Here is a 17,870-nt window from a genome sequence, read left to right as displayed (position 1 = left end):
TCGCGTACCCACATGCCCTGGTCGGTGGGCGATCAGGCATGGCTCCACTGCCCTCAGGTGCCGGTGGGCACATCCCCTAAATTACACAGGCCTTGGCGGGGGCCTGTGACGTTGGTGGATATTCGGAACCCACAGAGCGTTCGCGTCCAATACGGAAAACATCGGTGGTACGTCCATTCGTCGCGACTCAAACCCTACGTTGACCCGCGTACCGACACCTCATCTCCACTTGTTGACCTGCCGGGGTCTGCTGTGCCGAATATGCCGCTTGCCTCGCCCGTTGATCCCCAGCGGGACTGTGTTGTGCCACCCGCAGCTGGATAGGTTTTGAGGGTTGCTGAAACCCCCGCCGTCCCTCCTCCAACGGACCTGACCTGGACACGACCGAAATCGGAAATCCTCCTTCTTCTTCATGCCAACCACCTCCTGTTGATCCGGCGGCAAGGCGACCATGCGCATGAAGCGGAGAGGGTCCCGCGTCGCGTACGCGGTCGAAATCTCTTCCGTTTCGATAGCATTGATTGCCTTGTAGTCTCTTCCCTGTTGTTACCGCGCTGCAGGGGCGCCCTAATGTATGTCTGGTTATTCATGGGTGAATTTTATCTTTGTTTGGCGCATAGACGCCCATTTCGCCCCTTCATGGTTAATGCGTCTTTGACGCCATAATAAGCAATTTTATGGAATCGGCTTGTCACCCTTTTCCCAGCCGAGACGGCTGACTTTTTCACCGGGGGGGGGGGGGGGGGGTGATGTAATAAGAGCCTATGTCAGATTCACGTGGTGATCGGCTTTGCCGGTCCCGCTTTACAGCCAATGGGGGGAGAGCCTGGGAGCATGGCCCCGGCGTGATCACGGGATGTAAGCTAGGTGATTGGTTTCGTTGGTCTTGGCCTCAGCCAATGGGAAGACAAGTCGGGGGCGTGGTCCCGGGAGTTGATGGGGGATCTGGAACATTCGGCGCAGGCTATTGAGGATTGGCTGGAGTGTACCACGTGACCCAGGCATTAAATAAGGGGAGGAGAGACACGGGGTCAGACACGGAATTAAGAGAGGGAGAGGCCACGCGCGAGTGGGGCTCCGGGTGCCACGTGGTGGTGGGTCTCTGGTGACTGTCTGCCCGCTTCCCGTTGCCTGCCAGCAACGGGGAGTGTTTGTGAACTGCAAAGGAAGTGAAATAAAAGGACCGATTCTACAAGCCGTCTCCAGCGTGTTATTACACTACCACCAAACTATGCTAAATTCACAACACTTCAAATGGATCTCTGTGAAAAAAAGAGCTTTAAAGCTTATCGGATTCCTCCAGTATAAAGAAATATTCTGATATTGAACTTCTTTCATCCCTAATCAACAGTTCCTCAACCACTTGACATTATCATTTCCCAGTAATCATCAGCATGGATTATGTTAAGCTTGGTTTATAGGTGACTTATCTTGATCTCAAGCCTGGATAAATATATGCAGTAATTAAGAGATCGCCTTCATCAATAACGCTGATGTTCCGCAAAGCTCTGTTTCATCTCCAACATTATTTGTTTTGTTGATTAATTATTTTACTCATACGATCCCCTCCTTTGCAGATGACAGTGCACGTTATTGAAATCGCAAGACGAACGCAATAAACATCTCGCTATACAATGTGCACATACCGCACTATCAATCACTATTTGGAACTTCTGGATTGGGGTGATAGAAACTGGGTCACCTTCAACAACAAAAACACGTGATATCGTGAGACTGGTAATATCTGTTTGGTACAACAAGCACGCCTGACCTGTCATGGAATGGCTATATTACTAACCTGGTTAAGGAGGCTTCAAAGGCTTCGCTTTATTTTGTGTGCGAATGCCTTATTGAACAAAAAAATATATACCATGACTATAAAAGTCATAACTTTGGCCACCGTTGGAATAATGTTGTCATATCTGGGGTGAAGCATCCAGTACATACCTCACAATACTTGATATAATTTAAAGCAGTTCGGTTGATTGGTGATCCAGCACTTACAGATTCACTCCAGACACTCACTCACTGGTGGCGTCTTCTTATCACTCTTATAATCAATACTACCACGGTTACTTTTTCCATGAACTTAACTCCTTAATTCCTCCAAACCTAGTTAAGAACTCGGTCTACAAGAGACGCAGTTTAATCTTAACCAAACTATCTCTTTCTGCTTCTTTCCCTGCACTGCTCTAACTACAACATTTTCTCATCTCAAACTACAAGTTCTCACATTACTGCTCAATCCCAAGAAATGTATGAAAACTCATCTCTTACACCTCTAACTGTGCTGTTGGGAACAGCCACTTAGCCTTGTTTTGGGCATTTGGACCTGGTCGCAATTGGAACAAATGCTAAATAGTCAATCAGGACTGATAACTCAATCACCAGAACATCATTTTTTTAGTTTTGCTATGAGAAGGATGTTTTGCTGGCATTGAATATATTTTTGTGTGTGTAGTTACATCAAAGTTAATAGAATGTATTGTGGCTCACACCTGTAATCTAACATTTGAGGCAATAGTTTGTTGATTATGCAGACACACGACTACCAAAACCAATTGGGCCATAAGATGGATAGGTGGAATTACAAGAAATTAGTCGAAGTCATCTACGTGGGCATTTGAGTGTCATCCCCTCGTGTCTGTGGATTTCCTTTGGGTACTCCCGTGTCCTTTGATGGGACTCATTTGCCCATTTCTAATCTATATCCATGTGGGAAATCTTTATCGAGAAATTAATTCCTCTGGAACTTCATTTTCAAATGCACTGTGGTTCTCGAGTAGTTTTTTTCTGGACTCTTAATTTTGCTCAAAATAAAATCTCTTCTATTAGTTTGCAAACTCTTTTGTCAATAACGCTGTCTTGATGGGATCCCTTTCTCCTTCAGAATGCCTGTCTAAGCTTTATTACTCAGGTGGATAAGGCCTCACCCTGCAATTCAATTTAGTCGAGTATTTTGATGATTGCAGATGTTCAGGCATAATAGGAGTAGCTCCCTAACCAGTACTGTGAGCCTTGCCATCCCTCGGCACATACAGCCTCTGACACTGGTCGTTGTATACAACTTCTTACGTAGAGGTTTCTTAATCTTTACATCCAAGTAGTGTAGATATTTTAACGGCCAATATATGTCATTGTGTTTGATAACCGTCATTGTGTTTGATAACCGTTCCCACATGGATCGCGATCTCCACTGTGGTCATAATGTGTATTTTAAGGCTTTATTAATTAAAACTACTCCCACACACAGATGACATGTGGTTTCTCTCCCGTGTGTGTTTTCATGTGATTCTTCAGGGTTGTAGAGTGCCTAAAGTCCTTCTTACACGCAGAACACTTATATGGTTTCTCTCCCGAATGGGTCTTCATGTGACTCTTCAGGGATGTAGAGTGGATGAAGTCCTTCTCACACACAGAGCACTTGTATGCCCTCTCTCCCGTGTGGGTCAACATGTGACTCTTCAGGCCTGTACACTGCTTAAAGTCCTTCTCGCACAGAGAGCATTTGTGTGGTCTTTCTCCCGTGTGGGTCTTCATGTGACTTTTCAAGGCTGTGTATTGCTTAAAGGCCTTCCCACACACAGAGCACTTGTGTGGCCTCTCTCCCGTGTGGGTCATCATGTGATTCTTCAGTTCTGACGGGCGAATAAACCCTTTCTGGCACACGGAGCACCTGTGGCGCCACTCTCCCGTATGGTTCCTCATGTGCCTCTTGAGCTGCACCGACTCCGTGAATCCCTTTCCGCACATTGAGCACTTGTGTGGGCTCTCGCCCGTGTGGATCATCATGTGACTCTTAATGGCTGATGGCCGACTAAATCCCTTTCCACACACGAGGCACTTGTGCACCTTCTCTCCGGTGTGCATAGTGGCGTGGTTCTGAAGTGTTGACAAGCGGCCGAATCCCTTTCCGCAGACGGGGCACTTGTGTGGCCTCTCTCCCGTGTGGGTCATCATGTGAGTCTTCAGTACAAATGAGCGACTAAACCCCTTCCCACACACGGAGCACCTATGGCTCCACTCTCCAGTGTGGTTCCTCATGTGGTCCTGGAGCTGCATTTCCTTTCTAAATTCCTTTCCACACAATGCACACTTGTGCGGGCAATCGCCCGAATGGATCACCACATGGCACTTCAAAGCAAATGGTCGACTGAATCCCTTTCCGCACACGGGGCATATGTGTGGTTTCTCCGTGGCGTGAATCGTGGCGTGGGTCGCAAGGGTTGATGAGCGATTGAATCCCTTCCCACACACAGAGCACCTGTACGGCTTCTCTCCGTTGTGGATGCTCATGTGATTCTTGAGATTTGATGCAGTAACAAAAGCATTCTCACACATGTAGCACTTGTACGGCTTCTCTCCCGTATGACTCATCATATGGTTCTTCAGATCCGATGGACGAACAAAGCTCTTGCTGCACACGGAGCATTTGTGTGGCCTCTCTCTGGTGCTTGTCGTCGGGGCATTTGCTTGGGAGTGTATCTCCAGGCCATCGTTCACAACTGTTCCTGTCACACAAACATTCAATTTTTTTTTTCATTGGCGTGAAATCATGAGACAAAGAAGCCATATCAATCCTATGAACATCAGCCTACAACATCTCAGTGCTCTAAACTCTTGAGCCACCCAGAAAGTTCCAGAAGAAACAGTTTAAACTATCTGAAAACATTTCTCCACGATTCACATACAGGGATCCTGCACGTGACAGCCTTGCCAGCTACACGTGCCAATAATGTATTATGGGGAAGGGTTAATTTTGAAATGTATAAACAATTATTAATGTCATTCTATAGCTAATATTTCCCAAGTAACATAATTTATTCATAATCAAAGTTTTTGGGTTTAGATCGCGTTATTTATAAATGTGTTGTAACCCTCCACCACCCGACACGGCCAATCAGTAAAAAAGTGTCACGTTGACAAAAGACAAATAGTTCACTGCTTTAGCCCACCGGTGTGTTGAAGCGTGAAACCACAACATTTACAATTTTTGAGTACCTTTCGCTGGTAATTGCATCCAGCATCATCGGGCAATTCTCCAGAATGGTGAGGCTCTGCTCTGGCTCCCAGTCTTAAATAGAGCAGCAGCAGGGTGACGTCATCATTAACTCCTTAACTCATCAGATGCAACGATTCGAGGCGGGGTTATTGTAATTATATACTAGATTAGTAATCAGGCAGTTGTTACGATGCGAGTTGTAGATTAGTAATCAGTTGTAATGTGTTTATTGTAATTATGCTGCGTTAGTAATCAGTTAGTGTTTGTTTCCCCTATAAGGAATTGTAATGTATCTTATATAATAATACGCTTCCAGGCCGCACTGAGCCTGTAGCTGTCTGAGCGATTAAAGTTATTTCTGTTTCTCTCAATTTCAATGGATTCTCTAATTAGTCTTTGCCAGTAGTAACTAGTTTTACACAACACTTCAACGTTATCAAAATCAATTGAGTGTCCCTGTTGGCAAGCATGTTCTGCCATTGCCGACAGTTATGTTTGCAATAGTTTAATATTTCTCTGGTGTTCTTTTAGTCTTACACTAATGTTACACCCCGTCTGTCCAATATAGCATCTGCCACATAAACAATCCGATATACACCTTCTGTTGATAATTTAGGTAATTCGTCTTTAGTGCAAGTTACTAGTTTTAGAATTTTGTGTACTGTACCAAATCTTACTATAATGTTTTGCTTTTGCAAAACACGGGCTAATGTGTCAGGTACTCCTGAGATATATGGTATTTTAATTGTTTTAACAATCGGATCGCTTTCAGCAGTGTTGCTTTGCGATCGTGATTTGGCATTTAGTGCTCTGTTCAGTTAATGATGACGTCACCCTGCTGCTGCTCTATTTAAGACTGGGAGCCAGAGCAGAGCCTCACCATTCTGGCGAACTGCCCGATGATGCTGGACGCAATTACCAGCAAAACGTCGCACTCAAAAATTGTAAATGTTGTGGTTTCACGCTTCAACACACCGGTGGGCTAAAGCAGTGAACTATTTGTCTTTTGTCAACGTGACACTTTTTTACTGATTGGCCATGTCGGGTGGTGGAGGGTTACGACACATTTATAAATATCGCGATCTAAACCCAAAAACGTTGATTATGAATAATATTGGTCGCGAAAGCCTACGTGTTAAACATAATTTATGGTTAATGCTTTAAAATTAAAATATACAAGGTCAATTGTACACCTGAGAATTACATCAATGTACAATCATTGTAGTATCTGTAATATTTCTGCATTGGCTCATTTTGTCCTATTAAGAAACGTTGTGAGACTTTTTTTCCCATATACATTTTTTTGGGAATTATCTTGGATTACTACAAACTCCGTCATGAAAATGAAACAACCTGTGTACGTATATCAACAGTTATCAGAGTACATAAAACTAATTATAAGAATATGATATCGCTGGTACCTTATTTTGACAAGCTGATAACAGTTATATTTTTAAAAATGTTGCTACCAGATGGCAGCAGACGATTGTGTGCACCCGAAACACAAAAAGCTACATTTAGTCATCTGAAATACAGGCAGAGCTGGCTTAGCGCAATGCCGTAGAACGCCAATCCGTGATAGTGCTCTACAAAGGAAGCGCTTACAAGTGAGACCACCTGGCACTGGCTGAGGTCACGTACCACTGCCACGATTCACTTAGCCAAAAAAAGAGAGCGACATACACCGAGAGAACCAGACCCCACCCCTGGTAATTAGATTATCACATAAGGTACTCAGAATACCATGAACAAATATAGATATCGATTTTGTTTTCTTTCAACGTGAGCCAGGTGAGAACTCAGGCTCCACCTAAAAGAAACCTCACTACAAACATTTAGACTGAGGGCATCACTCAGATTACAGAGGTCATGGAGCTCCAACCTCATTTCCCACTACTGCCTTGTAAGAGGAGTACGGTAGAATGCACTCGTCAGTACAGTGCATAACACTTACTGTTATTAGAACAAATTATTTTATTCATGAACCGTTTATCATCTCCGTTATTATTAGCACTATTACCGATGAAGCCCTCATATTGCTCCTAGGAAAGAAATAACGCCGTCGGGAATGGATCCCCATATATGCAGTGGTATAATGACCCCTCTTAGCGTGGATTCGATTTGCGCTCACTTCTTCAGGAACGTATCTCGAGCACTAAGCGAGGTCTTCCTGCATCAGGCCTATCCACAAGACATTGCTGGGTATTGAGAATAGACGGAACCAGCTGTGAAAGGGTTAGCAGACCTCCCTCCTCATAATGACCCATACAAATGGAGCTCCCTTTATCAATGACGTCCTCCAAAGGCACCTCCATCTCCAGCATGTCGACAGTTTGGGGAGGCCTCCGTGCCAGACATCAATGACCAAGACACACGGACCTCCCTCCTACCCTCCCTCCTTACCTTCGTCGTCCACCTCCACTTCGATCTCCGCTATGCCTGATGATGCTGCACAGTCTCCCCGTGAGGCCCGTGACTCTCCAGGTCTCACAGATGAACCATTGCCAACCAGCAGATCTTTAAGGTCGACCTCCACAATGTGCAGGTCCTGTCGTTCAATCTGCCGCTTCTCTCGTTTGATGTGAAGTTCTTGGCCATTGGTGCTTGAGTTCTCCTGTTTGATGTCCAGACTCCTCCCATCAGCCTGAATATTCTCCTCTTTAATGAGAATGTCTGCTACTTTACCTGAGAGATGAAATATGACAGGTGAACAATGAACAGATATACAAGCATGGACTCCGGCTGCATGTTAAACAATCATCTTGTCCATAAAACAATCATCTTGCACGTACAACAATCTTCACTCACCTGTTTATGATCCTCCCTTAAAACAACCCCCATCTTTTCTCATTAGCCCATACTGCTACTGATACTCCCTGCCCCCACCCCCCAGCTATGACCAGGCCTACCGCTACCCCTATCAATACCCCTATCACTACCCCCAGCCCTATTACTACACCTACGCTTATCACTACCCCTATCACTACCCCAACCGCTATCACTACCCCAACCCATACACTACCACTATCACTACCTCTACTCCTATCACTACTCCTATCACCACCATATCACCACCATATCACCACCATATCACCACCACTTTCACTACACCTATCACTACCCCTCCTTAACCACTCCCACGTGTTCTGTCACCAAAACAACACAACTACTTAAAAAACCCCACTCCTCATCTCAGCCACTATCATCACAATTTTATAATTGTTATAAAGCGCCTTGGACTAAGACGCTAAATTAATCTATGTAAGATTAGATGATGCATCTTCACCATGAAAACACAGTGACGCATCATCATCCGTGGTCAATCCACTCTTGGATGAAGGCCTCCCCAAGCCGCCACCATATCTCATGATCCTGCAATGTCAGAATCAGAATCTGTATTTAGACTGGAGGAGGAATCCGATGAGCCATTAAGCTCTTTTTTCACCGATGTCCAATAGGGGCACTGGGTCAAAAAGTTACAACAACAATACAAAAAATATATAGTAGTGCAAAGTATAGGAAAGGTAAGCAAATCACAAAAAAAAACAAATAAAATAAAAAGAGCCAAAAGAGGTTTTGAGTTAGATCGCGTAAATATAAATGTGTCGTTAAACCTACCATGACCCAACACAGCCACTCAGTAAGGTTTGTCATGTAAACAAAACATAGCGATTAGTTACTAGTTCAGCAAACCGGTCTGCTGGAGAGTAAACCCACTACAACATTTATAATTAAAGTACCGTGACGTGTCGCCAGTAATGACAACAAGTTAGCCTGATCAGGCGACAGCCAGAGTTATGGAGAAATCCTCGTCCTGTTTCTGTCCTAAATAGAGGGATAAATGTGAAGTCGTAACTCCCGAACTAATCAAGTGCGCAGACCAGGGGGGCGGGGGTTCATATATGCATAGACATGCATGGGTAGCTATTACCGATTGAGTTATCCATATGGTAATCAATATACATAATGTGCATGCAGAACACGTATGCGTGATGCACATACATTATGCGTGCACATTATGAATGCATACCATGCATGCACATCCTGACGTTTTTGGGTGCAAGAAATCACAATATCTGTTATTGGCTGCTCGCAGTTAATCACCATCGACGTATGATGACCTGTATAAGCATGCAGTTAAACATTGTATTCCTGTTGATTTCATAATACGTCCTTTTTAGTTCCTTGCAGAACAAGTTACTACTGGCCAAGACAAATTTAGAGAGATAAAATTTGTTACCGTTTTCATAACTACAGCCTTTTTGCTACTTGGAAGCGTATTATCAAGTAATAATACAAAGTTTAACTGCATACCAGGTCACCATACGTCGATGGTGATTAACTGTGAGCAGCCAAGAAGGTATTGATTTCTTGCACCCAAAAACGGCAGGATGTGCATGCATGATGTGCATGCATAATGTGCGTGCATTACGCATACGCGTTGCGCATGCAGATTACATATGTTGATTAGCCTCTGAATAACCCAACCAGTGATAGATAAACATTTATATGCATGCATTAACCACCCCCCACCTCTGGCCTTCGCACCTTATTAGCTCACAAGTAACGACATCACATTTAGCATCTATATTTCAGACAGAAACAGGAGCATGATTTCTCCACAACTATGGATGTCGCCTCATTAGGCTTGTTGTAATTACCGGTGAAAAATCACGGTACTCGAATTGTAAATGTTTTAGTGGGTTTACTCTCCAACACTGGACTAGTAACGAATTGAAACGTTATATTGACGTGGCAAACCTTACTAAATGGCTGTGTTGGGTGGTGGCGGGTTTAACAACACATTTATATTCACGCAATCTAACCAACAAACCTTTTTGTGGATATTATTGGTTGTGAAAGCCTACGTGTTAAACCAAAATAAAAAAAACACTTTTTATTTTAGGTTTATAAAAATAATAGCTTATTTTTCAGAAGAGACCTGACCACAAGTGATAGCTCAACGAAGTGGCTTATCATGTAGAAATGTATACTCTACACGTGTGTTTCTTAATGTATATAAACCTAAAATAAAAATAAACTTTTTATTTTAGGTTTATAAAAATAATAGCTTATTTTTCAGAAGAGACCTGACCACAAGTGATAGCTCAACGAAGTGGCTTATCATGTAGAAATGTATACTCTACACGTGTGTTTCTTAATGTATATAAACCTAAAATAAACTTTTTTTTATTTAACCTAAAATAAACTTTTTATTTTAGGTTTATAAAAATAATAGCTTATTTTTCAGAAGAGACCTGACCACAAGTGATAGCTCAACGAAGTGGCTTATCATGTAGAAATGTATACTTTACACGTGTGTTTCTTAATGTGGAAGGAAAAACCAGAGAACCCGGAGAAAATATCCACGTGACCACGGGGAGTGAGAGAGAGACATGCAAACTCCAAATATACAGCAGGTGTCAGGGTCAGGATCGTACCCCCAACCTCCTGCATACCAGGAGAGGAAAATAATATCTCGCCACCGTGATGTAATAATCCACCCGGCACCTACACACGAGCTGATTTCATCGCTCCTTTTCCACGCTCTACTCTCAAGCGTATTCCCTCCTTCGCGCTGCCATTGTGACGTTAGTCTTGACCACAGGCCTTCATCCCTTCTAGTTACCCGTCCTGCTCTAAATCCACTTGCTTTTCTGAACTCTCGTTCATTCTCTCACCATTGAATGGAACAACAACGGTGCACAAAAGCATTGCAGATACGCTTGCTTTGAACTTTATTGAGAGACAACGGAGTCTCACATAGCTCTTATTAACCCTTCCCGTTCCGATGACATGCGTGTACGTACGTCTACGTCATCGAAATGAAACCGGAATAAAATCTAAGATAAAATAACTTTATCGGTGGGGGGGGCATGTGGCACAGTTTGGCACCAGCTATCGTAGAGTATGGTGGTTGTGTCGCTACGTTTTTCTGCGGTGTTGAGTAACAACGTCTTTAGAAACAATGGTGCTGCTTACTGTGCCTCTCTGAATCAAATTAATGCCGAGCCGCTTGGGAATTCCGAGATTCAGAGGTGAACGGGACACCCACCCTGCAACTTGCAGATGTCTCGGAACGGGAAAGGGTTCAGATGAACATTGCATTACAACTGTCAACAATTGGTTCAGGTCATCACCAGTCGCCGCTGGGGAGAAAACTCTAACCGTGATTGTTGTCTTGAGTCTCCACTTTCACTGGCAGCCAGATCGTACTGCCAGAATTCTCATCGTCCCGCTTAGCAAACGGATCCATGAGCACGGAAGGGGCCAACCTCCTCGAGTCTGTCCCAAGGAAGACGCAGCAGAGGGAGAGACTCAAGCTGCTGCTGCTCACCGAGAGTTTGCAGAGTGAGGGAAGCAACAGCAAATCACATTTGTAATGCACACACAACGTAGCACACATCTCTGAGTGCAGAATTATAAACTATTTTAATTTTATACTCTTTGGTTTTTTCGGAAAAGTCACGTATGTTAAAAAAGAAAACAAATAAATTAAATCACGACGTTTCGGAGGCAACACAAGCCTCCGTCTTCAGGTGGAACCGTCACAGCAAAATCACTGCATCAAGTTGAAGACGGAGGCTTGTGTTGCCTCCGAAACGTCGTGATTTAATTTTTATTTTTAACCTACGTGACTTTACCGAAAAAACCAAAGAGTATGTATCATTGCAGTCACGTAAGCTTCAAATCTAGAATTATTATAATTTTGTTCAACACGTAGGCTTTCGCGACCAATTTCATCCATAAGAGGTTTTTTTGGGTTAGATCGCGTAAATATATAAATGTGTCGTTAAAACCCGCCACCACCCGACACAGCCAACTAGTAAGGGTTGTCACGTAAACAGAACGTGCCAATTCGTCACGAGTACAGCACACCGGTGTGTTGGAGAGCCACGCCACAACATTTACAATCTGAGTACGACGTTTCGCCAGTAATTACAACTAGCTTCATCATGCGACAGACAGATTTGTGGAGAAGTCTTACTGTTTCGTTCCTTTATATAGAGGCGTAGATGTGGTGACCACGCTTCTGCGCTCTTGCGCAAAGTGGGGAAGGGGGGGGATTAATGAGTCAACATACATTATGCATGTGCATTATGCGAGCCCTTTGATCTTGTCCTTCCTGACTATTATGTATTAAAATATCCGTACGAATGGCAATCCCTATAGAAGCATGGTGCCCTTAATAGGCATGCATTTAAATAATGTATTATTTGATGATTTTAGCAGGTAAGAACCACGGAGATATTTTTCAGAAGTGACCTAGCCACACGTCAATGACAGCTCAACAAAGTGGCTTCTCATCACGTGTAAATTTATCGCGATGACCATGCAGAAGAGTCACCGCAACACCCCGTCATGTGCCTGTGTCCTCCATACAAACACATTCCTGCGGAGGGTTCTGATAGGAACGTTGGGTTGCTCTGTCAATGGCCAGGGTCAACGGCGGCGTGGTGTATTCCGCAAATATGCCCGACTGTGAGGGCGGGCACAAGCCGGCGTGAGTAGGTTAAACGTTGAGTTTTATAAGGGCACCACGGGGTGACCAGCCCCTTCCCACCCAGCCCCACCCCTCCCACCCCCCCACCCAGCCCCTCCCCACCCAGCCCCTCCCCACCCAGCCCCTCCCCACCCTCCCCATCCAGCCCCTCCCTACCCTCCCCACCCAGCCCCTCCCTGCACGACGGACACAATAATCCCCTGTGGGCTGGTGTAACCAGGAGGTTCCTACCAGTATAATAAAATCTCTATTTAGACTGGAAGAGGAATGCGATGAGATATATATATTCACAGATGTCCAGTAGGGGGCACCGGGTCAGAACGTTACAACCAACAATACACAAAAACACGATAGGAGTGCAAAGTCTAGCAAAGGAAAACAAATCACTAAACATCATTAAATATGATACTATAATTGTTTTTTTTACCCTTTTATCTGGCAACAAAACTTACACATTTTTTACAAGGAGTCATGTTTGCATTGACCACAATACCTACGGTCGGAATGCAAACAAAAAACACAACTCTGATAATGTATGCACTCCTAGCAATTGATTGGTCCACACCCGAGACAGCTTTTCTTAGAGCCTAGTCTCACATGGTGTTGGACCAGATCAGATAACGCCAAAAGGCTCACAACTCAGACAATGCACCATCAGAGTATGAGAGCTTGGGGTAAGCATGTACACCATTGGAACCTTTGCCAGGAGCAAAATATAATTGTTTTTATTACCCTTTTATCTGGCAACAAAACTGACACCTTTAAAAAAAAACAATTATCATATTTTGCTCCTGGCAAAGGAGGTTCCAATGGTGTAAATCATTACATATCTAAAACTATAACTAAACATTTATTTTTACTGGGAATGATTAGCTTTTTTTCAGAAGCGACCTGGCTATCACAAACGACAGCTCAGCGAAGTGGCTGATACCATCATCATCGCGTGGACATTGATACACGATGTCGATTTTTTTACGTGGAGAGAAAAGCCACGGTCAGAGTTAGACGCACCGCAACCTCCACCACATGTATAGCAGGCGTCAGGGTAAGGATCGAACCCCTACGAACCTCCTGTATACTGGGCGAGGTAGTTAACATCTCCCAGCCCTTTAGATTAGAGTATTTGGCTTCTGCTATAAATGTCCACGCGTGTGGGCAGGTCGCGTCCGACAAAGAACTTCACAGCTCAGTGGGCGGATGTGGGCCCCTTACCTGGTAAAATAAAATAATTGTTTAGTTTTAGTTTCGGTATTGATGAGTATGAGTCTCTACGGGTTTCTGTGGGTCTCTGTGGTTAAATACGAGTTTGTATCTCTATGGTTCATAAGTTGAAGAATCTACTTGTGGCTGCTCCACATTTCCACGTGATAATCCATTTCGCCGAGTGATCATCAGTGGGACTTACCTGGAAAGATAACAAAAATAATCGTCTCGTTTAAGGGGCAGCAGCAGCAGAGAGGCAGCCCGGCCTCTTGCGCTCCACAACGAGAACCCCAGCCCGGAGCATCGGGAAGGGGAGGAGCAGCAGGGGAAGAAGCAGGAGGGAGCAGGGAAAGGAGCAGCAGGGGAAGACGCAGCAGTAGCAGCAGCAGGGGGGGAGGCAGGGAAAGGAGCAACAGGAAGTACAGGAGTGGCAGCAGGGCAGGGAGCGGCAAGAGGAGTAGAGAGGATTGAGGAGCAGCAGGAGCAGGTCGAGCAGCAGCAGCAGCAGCGACAGCCTCTGGCGCTCCCCGGGTGGAGAGGCCGAGACGAGGAGGGAGGTGGCGATGTGCGGAGCCCGCGCTGGGGGGCTGGGGGGAACCTCCGTGCGGGAGGAGACGGAGCGGGCACGGGGGGCGGAGTAGGGGCCCGGAACCAGCATAGTGGAGAGCAAGGGGGGGGGGGCATCCACAGGAAGCACGGCGCGGGGAAGAGGAGATGGGGGACGAGAGATGTCACTTAAAGCGCAGACCTCGCCTGGGGTATATAGGAAAATCTGCGTGTGTGTGTGTATGTATTCGTGTGTGTATGTATTCGTGTGTGCGTCCGTGTGTGTGTATCCGTGTGTGTATGTATCCGTGTTGTGTATGTATCCGTGTGTGTGTATGTATCCGTGTGTGTATGTGTGTGTGTAACCGTGTGTTTGTATGTATCCGTGTGTGTATGTATCCATGTGTGGGTGTATGTATCCGTGTGTGTATGTATCAGTGTGTGTGTGTGTATCCGTGTGTGTATGTGTGTGTAACCGTGTGTTTGTATGTATCCGTGTGTGTATGTATCCGTGTGTGTGAATGTATCCGTGGTTGTGTATGTATCCGTGTGTGTGTGTGTGGGGCTGGGGTCATGTAGCCCGCATGCCCAGCACCGCATGTCGACACAGCTTTTGTTTGGCCGGATAGAGGGGGCTGAACGGGCGCGTTACAGTCTAGAGAGGAGATGGAGTGATTTGGATGAGGACGTCGAGCTGAGTGGACCTGCCGGTGACCGGTACGAGCGGTGTCAAGATCGTGAAGGACACTACTGGGCAGTTGGAGGCATTCGCCGTCCAGCAACGGAGGGCAGAGGAGTGACGCTCACAACAACGAGCGGAGCGCCGGGCGACTAAAACACAGCAAGTTGGCACAGTAGGCGGCACAGGTGGTGCATCAGCCAGTCATCTCAGTCAGTCGACCCGTGGCACCTGGGCCTGCCCCGTGGCACCTGGGTCTGCCCCGTGACCTCCTGCCAGCTGGCGTTCGGCACTGGAGGTGGCCTTAACGTGCACGTAGCCTGGCACAAGCGCCGTGGTGACGTCAACGCCACTTCGTGGCAAAAGGTTGTTTATTGTTGTTATGTCTATTCCAACAGGAGGACGATGCAATATCCGACTGTGGGCCCCCTCTTCTCGCGACTCACTTTTACTGAAATAGCTAGGGATGTTTCTGTAACCCGTATGTATGTTTATTAATACATATTTTTGTTGTACTGTGTATTAGGTTTAGAGGAAAACAGTCTCACATTGTCTCGGCCTCGCTGTGCGCTGCGTTGCACCGCTAGCTGAGTAGTTAACCTCGTGTCCAATAAACCCTCAGAGCCAGGATGAACGTCCGACTCCAAACGTCATTTATTGAATTTAACGAGGTAAAACTGGTAATAAAACAGCACAGATACAGCATCTGTTAATACCCGGAAACACCAACACAATGAATGAACACCACAGCATCATAACATTGTCTTAGATAACATGATTCTAAACAATAGATCCTGGATGGACCAGGTCCCTACATTACCACTGAATAACTATACAAGAGCATAAGCTGCTGTGTTACATAAAGGCACATCGTGTATTCATCACACTGCACCCCAAATGTACAGTATTACACGTAACACTAAATTGTGGATGAGATATTTCGTCGTCCTTGCTCTCAGGATCGCAATATAGTTACTTGGGTACAAGTTTGACTCGACTTATTAAATTACAAGTAACATTCATAATAATGAAAGTAGCAGGCTTCGTTGTTAACTAGGCCTCGTATTTATCATAACAATTTAACATCATCATAAAGGCATTTACATCATTATAACGGCCATTCTAACATTATAACAGCATTACCAATATTATAAGAACATAAACGAACTTACAGACAATGCTTCTTAAAGTCCTACAATGGACAATTGTGGCTGGCTTCACTGGGACACGATGTGTGCCGCCATCTTGAATTATGTGTGTAATGGCCGACGCCCGCGTGGTTGAGCAGGAATCTTAAATCGCAACTTCCTGGTCACGTGACCAAACTTAGCCAAAAAACAGGAAATTCCTGTGTACATACACCCCCCCTCCCCATCTGCCGTGAGGCAAAACCCCTGCCGTGAGGCAGAACACACATTGACAGTATTAATAAGAAGATGTAAAGGTACAATACTCACTATTAATTTATCGTGCTTCTTGCTTTCATGTGCATCAGTAACAAACAGCAGCAGTAGCGCTACTAGATTTGTGGGGTTATTTCGGAAATTGTCTCGGCCTCGCTGTGCGCTGCATTGCACCGCTATCCGAGTAGTTAACCTCGCATCCAATAAACCCTCAGAGCCAGGGTGAATATCCGACTCCAAACATAATTTATTGAATTGAACGAGGTAAAAAGACAATGCTTCCTATAGTCCCACAATGTACAGTTACAGCTGGCTTCACTGGGATGCGATTTGTGCCGCCATCTTGAACTCTGTGTACAATTACAGCTGGCTTCACTGGGACGCGATTTGTGCCGCCATCTTGAACTCTGTGTAATGGCGGACCCCCAGCCTCGTGGCTGAAAGGCTGTCAAATCGGAACTTCCTGGTCACGTGACCAAACTCAACCTCAAAACAGGAAATTCCTGTATATGCACCCACCCACTCGCGCCGTGGAGCAAAACACCTGCATCAAACTCACTGACGACATGGCCCAAGTAGCATACCGATGACTGCATAAGGTGGCACTTCGACGGCTTGAGCTTCAAGTTCACGTTCCGGAACCTGACGTAATCGGTCAATGTGTTCCTCGAATGATCGGCTGAAGACAATGACGTCGTCCAGGTAGATGAGGCACGTTTCCCATTGGAGGCCTGCTAAGGCCAACTCCATTAAGCGTTGGAACGTCGCCGGCGCAGTCTGGAGGCCCATAGGCAGGCAGTTGAACTCGAACTTGAACTTTCCATGCGGGCCATGCGGTCCTCCATGGGGTCCTCCATGAGGTCCGGGCCCCCTGCTGCTGCTCCTGGTAGCAGTCCCACTTGTTGCCCGGGATGGGAAGGCTCCCCCCTCCCTGCTTCCTCTTCCATTGGCTCTTTCCCGCGGGGATTCTTCCTCGTAGCCATTGTAGATCCCACCGCTGCCACCAGATGTAAAGGAGCCGACACAAGGTTGCCGGGGATTCGTCTTTTAATCCTTTTCCCCCATCCACACCTGTCCCCAGCCGTCCCAATCTCGTTCCCGCCATAAGCCCCTTCTTCCCGCCCGTTCTCCCCTTATATCTCCTCGATTAGCCCTCCCCCTTCTCCTGTCATCGTCCCACTAACCCTCCTATTGGTGGGAATCCTTCCCCTGACACCCCTACATAGACAACGCTCACAATATATGCATATACTCACATGCACACACACGTGCACTTATCCAAAAATACACACGCATACTTAAAACTATCCACGTCCACACACATGGGTATATGTACACACACCTATCCATGTGTAGAAGACTTTACAAAGAAAGTGCTAAAAGGCACACGTTAAGATAATTGGGAACAGGTGGCCGGAAGGCGCTGTACTCATTCAATAAAGAATACACGTGTTGTAGTCGATTTTGGGGGCCAATGTCCGATAGGGGCAGGGCTGAGCAAGTATATTGGGAGGAGCGAGGCCTGCCGACGGG

The 17,870-nt window shown here is 45.6% G+C and overlaps 1 protein-coding gene across 1 annotated transcript; it reads right to left on the bottom strand.

Annotated features, from left to right (window-relative positions):
• Positions 1 to 3,210: 3,210 nt before the first annotated feature.
• On the bottom strand, positions 3,211 to 14,366 carry LOC144737699 (uncharacterized). Its single transcript, XM_078620551.1, has 5 exons — positions 13,912 to 14,366; positions 11,991 to 12,035; positions 11,171 to 11,287; positions 7,406 to 7,687; positions 3,211 to 4,511 (listed from the first exon to the last, which is right to left on the bottom strand). The coding sequence occupies exons 3-5, from the start codon at positions 11,256 to 11,258 to the stop codon at positions 3,238 to 3,240; spliced, it is 1,644 nt and encodes a 547-aa protein (XP_078476677.1). The 5' UTR covers positions 11,259 to 11,287; positions 11,991 to 12,035; positions 13,912 to 14,366; the 3' UTR covers positions 3,211 to 3,237.
• Positions 14,367 to 17,870: the final 3,504 nt, after the last annotated feature.

Source organism: Lampetra planeri, chromosome 72, assembly GCF_965212315.1.
Source record: "Lampetra planeri chromosome 72, kcLamPlan1.2.h2, whole genome shotgun sequence".
Lineage (NCBI taxonomy): Eukaryota > Metazoa > Chordata > Hyperoartia > Petromyzontiformes > Petromyzontidae > Lampetra > Lampetra planeri.
Note: the sequence above shows the minus strand (reverse complement) of the source record. Positions and strands in the feature narration are given on the sequence as shown.

Bases quoted from the DNA above. Each gene is read 5' to 3' on its own strand.
- LOC144737699 (XM_078620551.1), bottom strand. From the start codon at position 11,258: ATGGATCCGTTTGCTAAGCGGGACGATGAGAATTCTGGCAGTACGATC. The intron at 7,688-11,170 runs GTTAGAGTTTTC...TTCATCTCTCAG, and splicing joins GACTCAAGACAACAATCACG to GTAAAGTAGCAGACATTCTC. The intron at 4,512-7,405 runs GTAAGGAGGGAG...TTTGTGTGACAG, and splicing joins AGTGGAGGTGGACGACGAAG to GAACAGTTGTGAACGATGGC.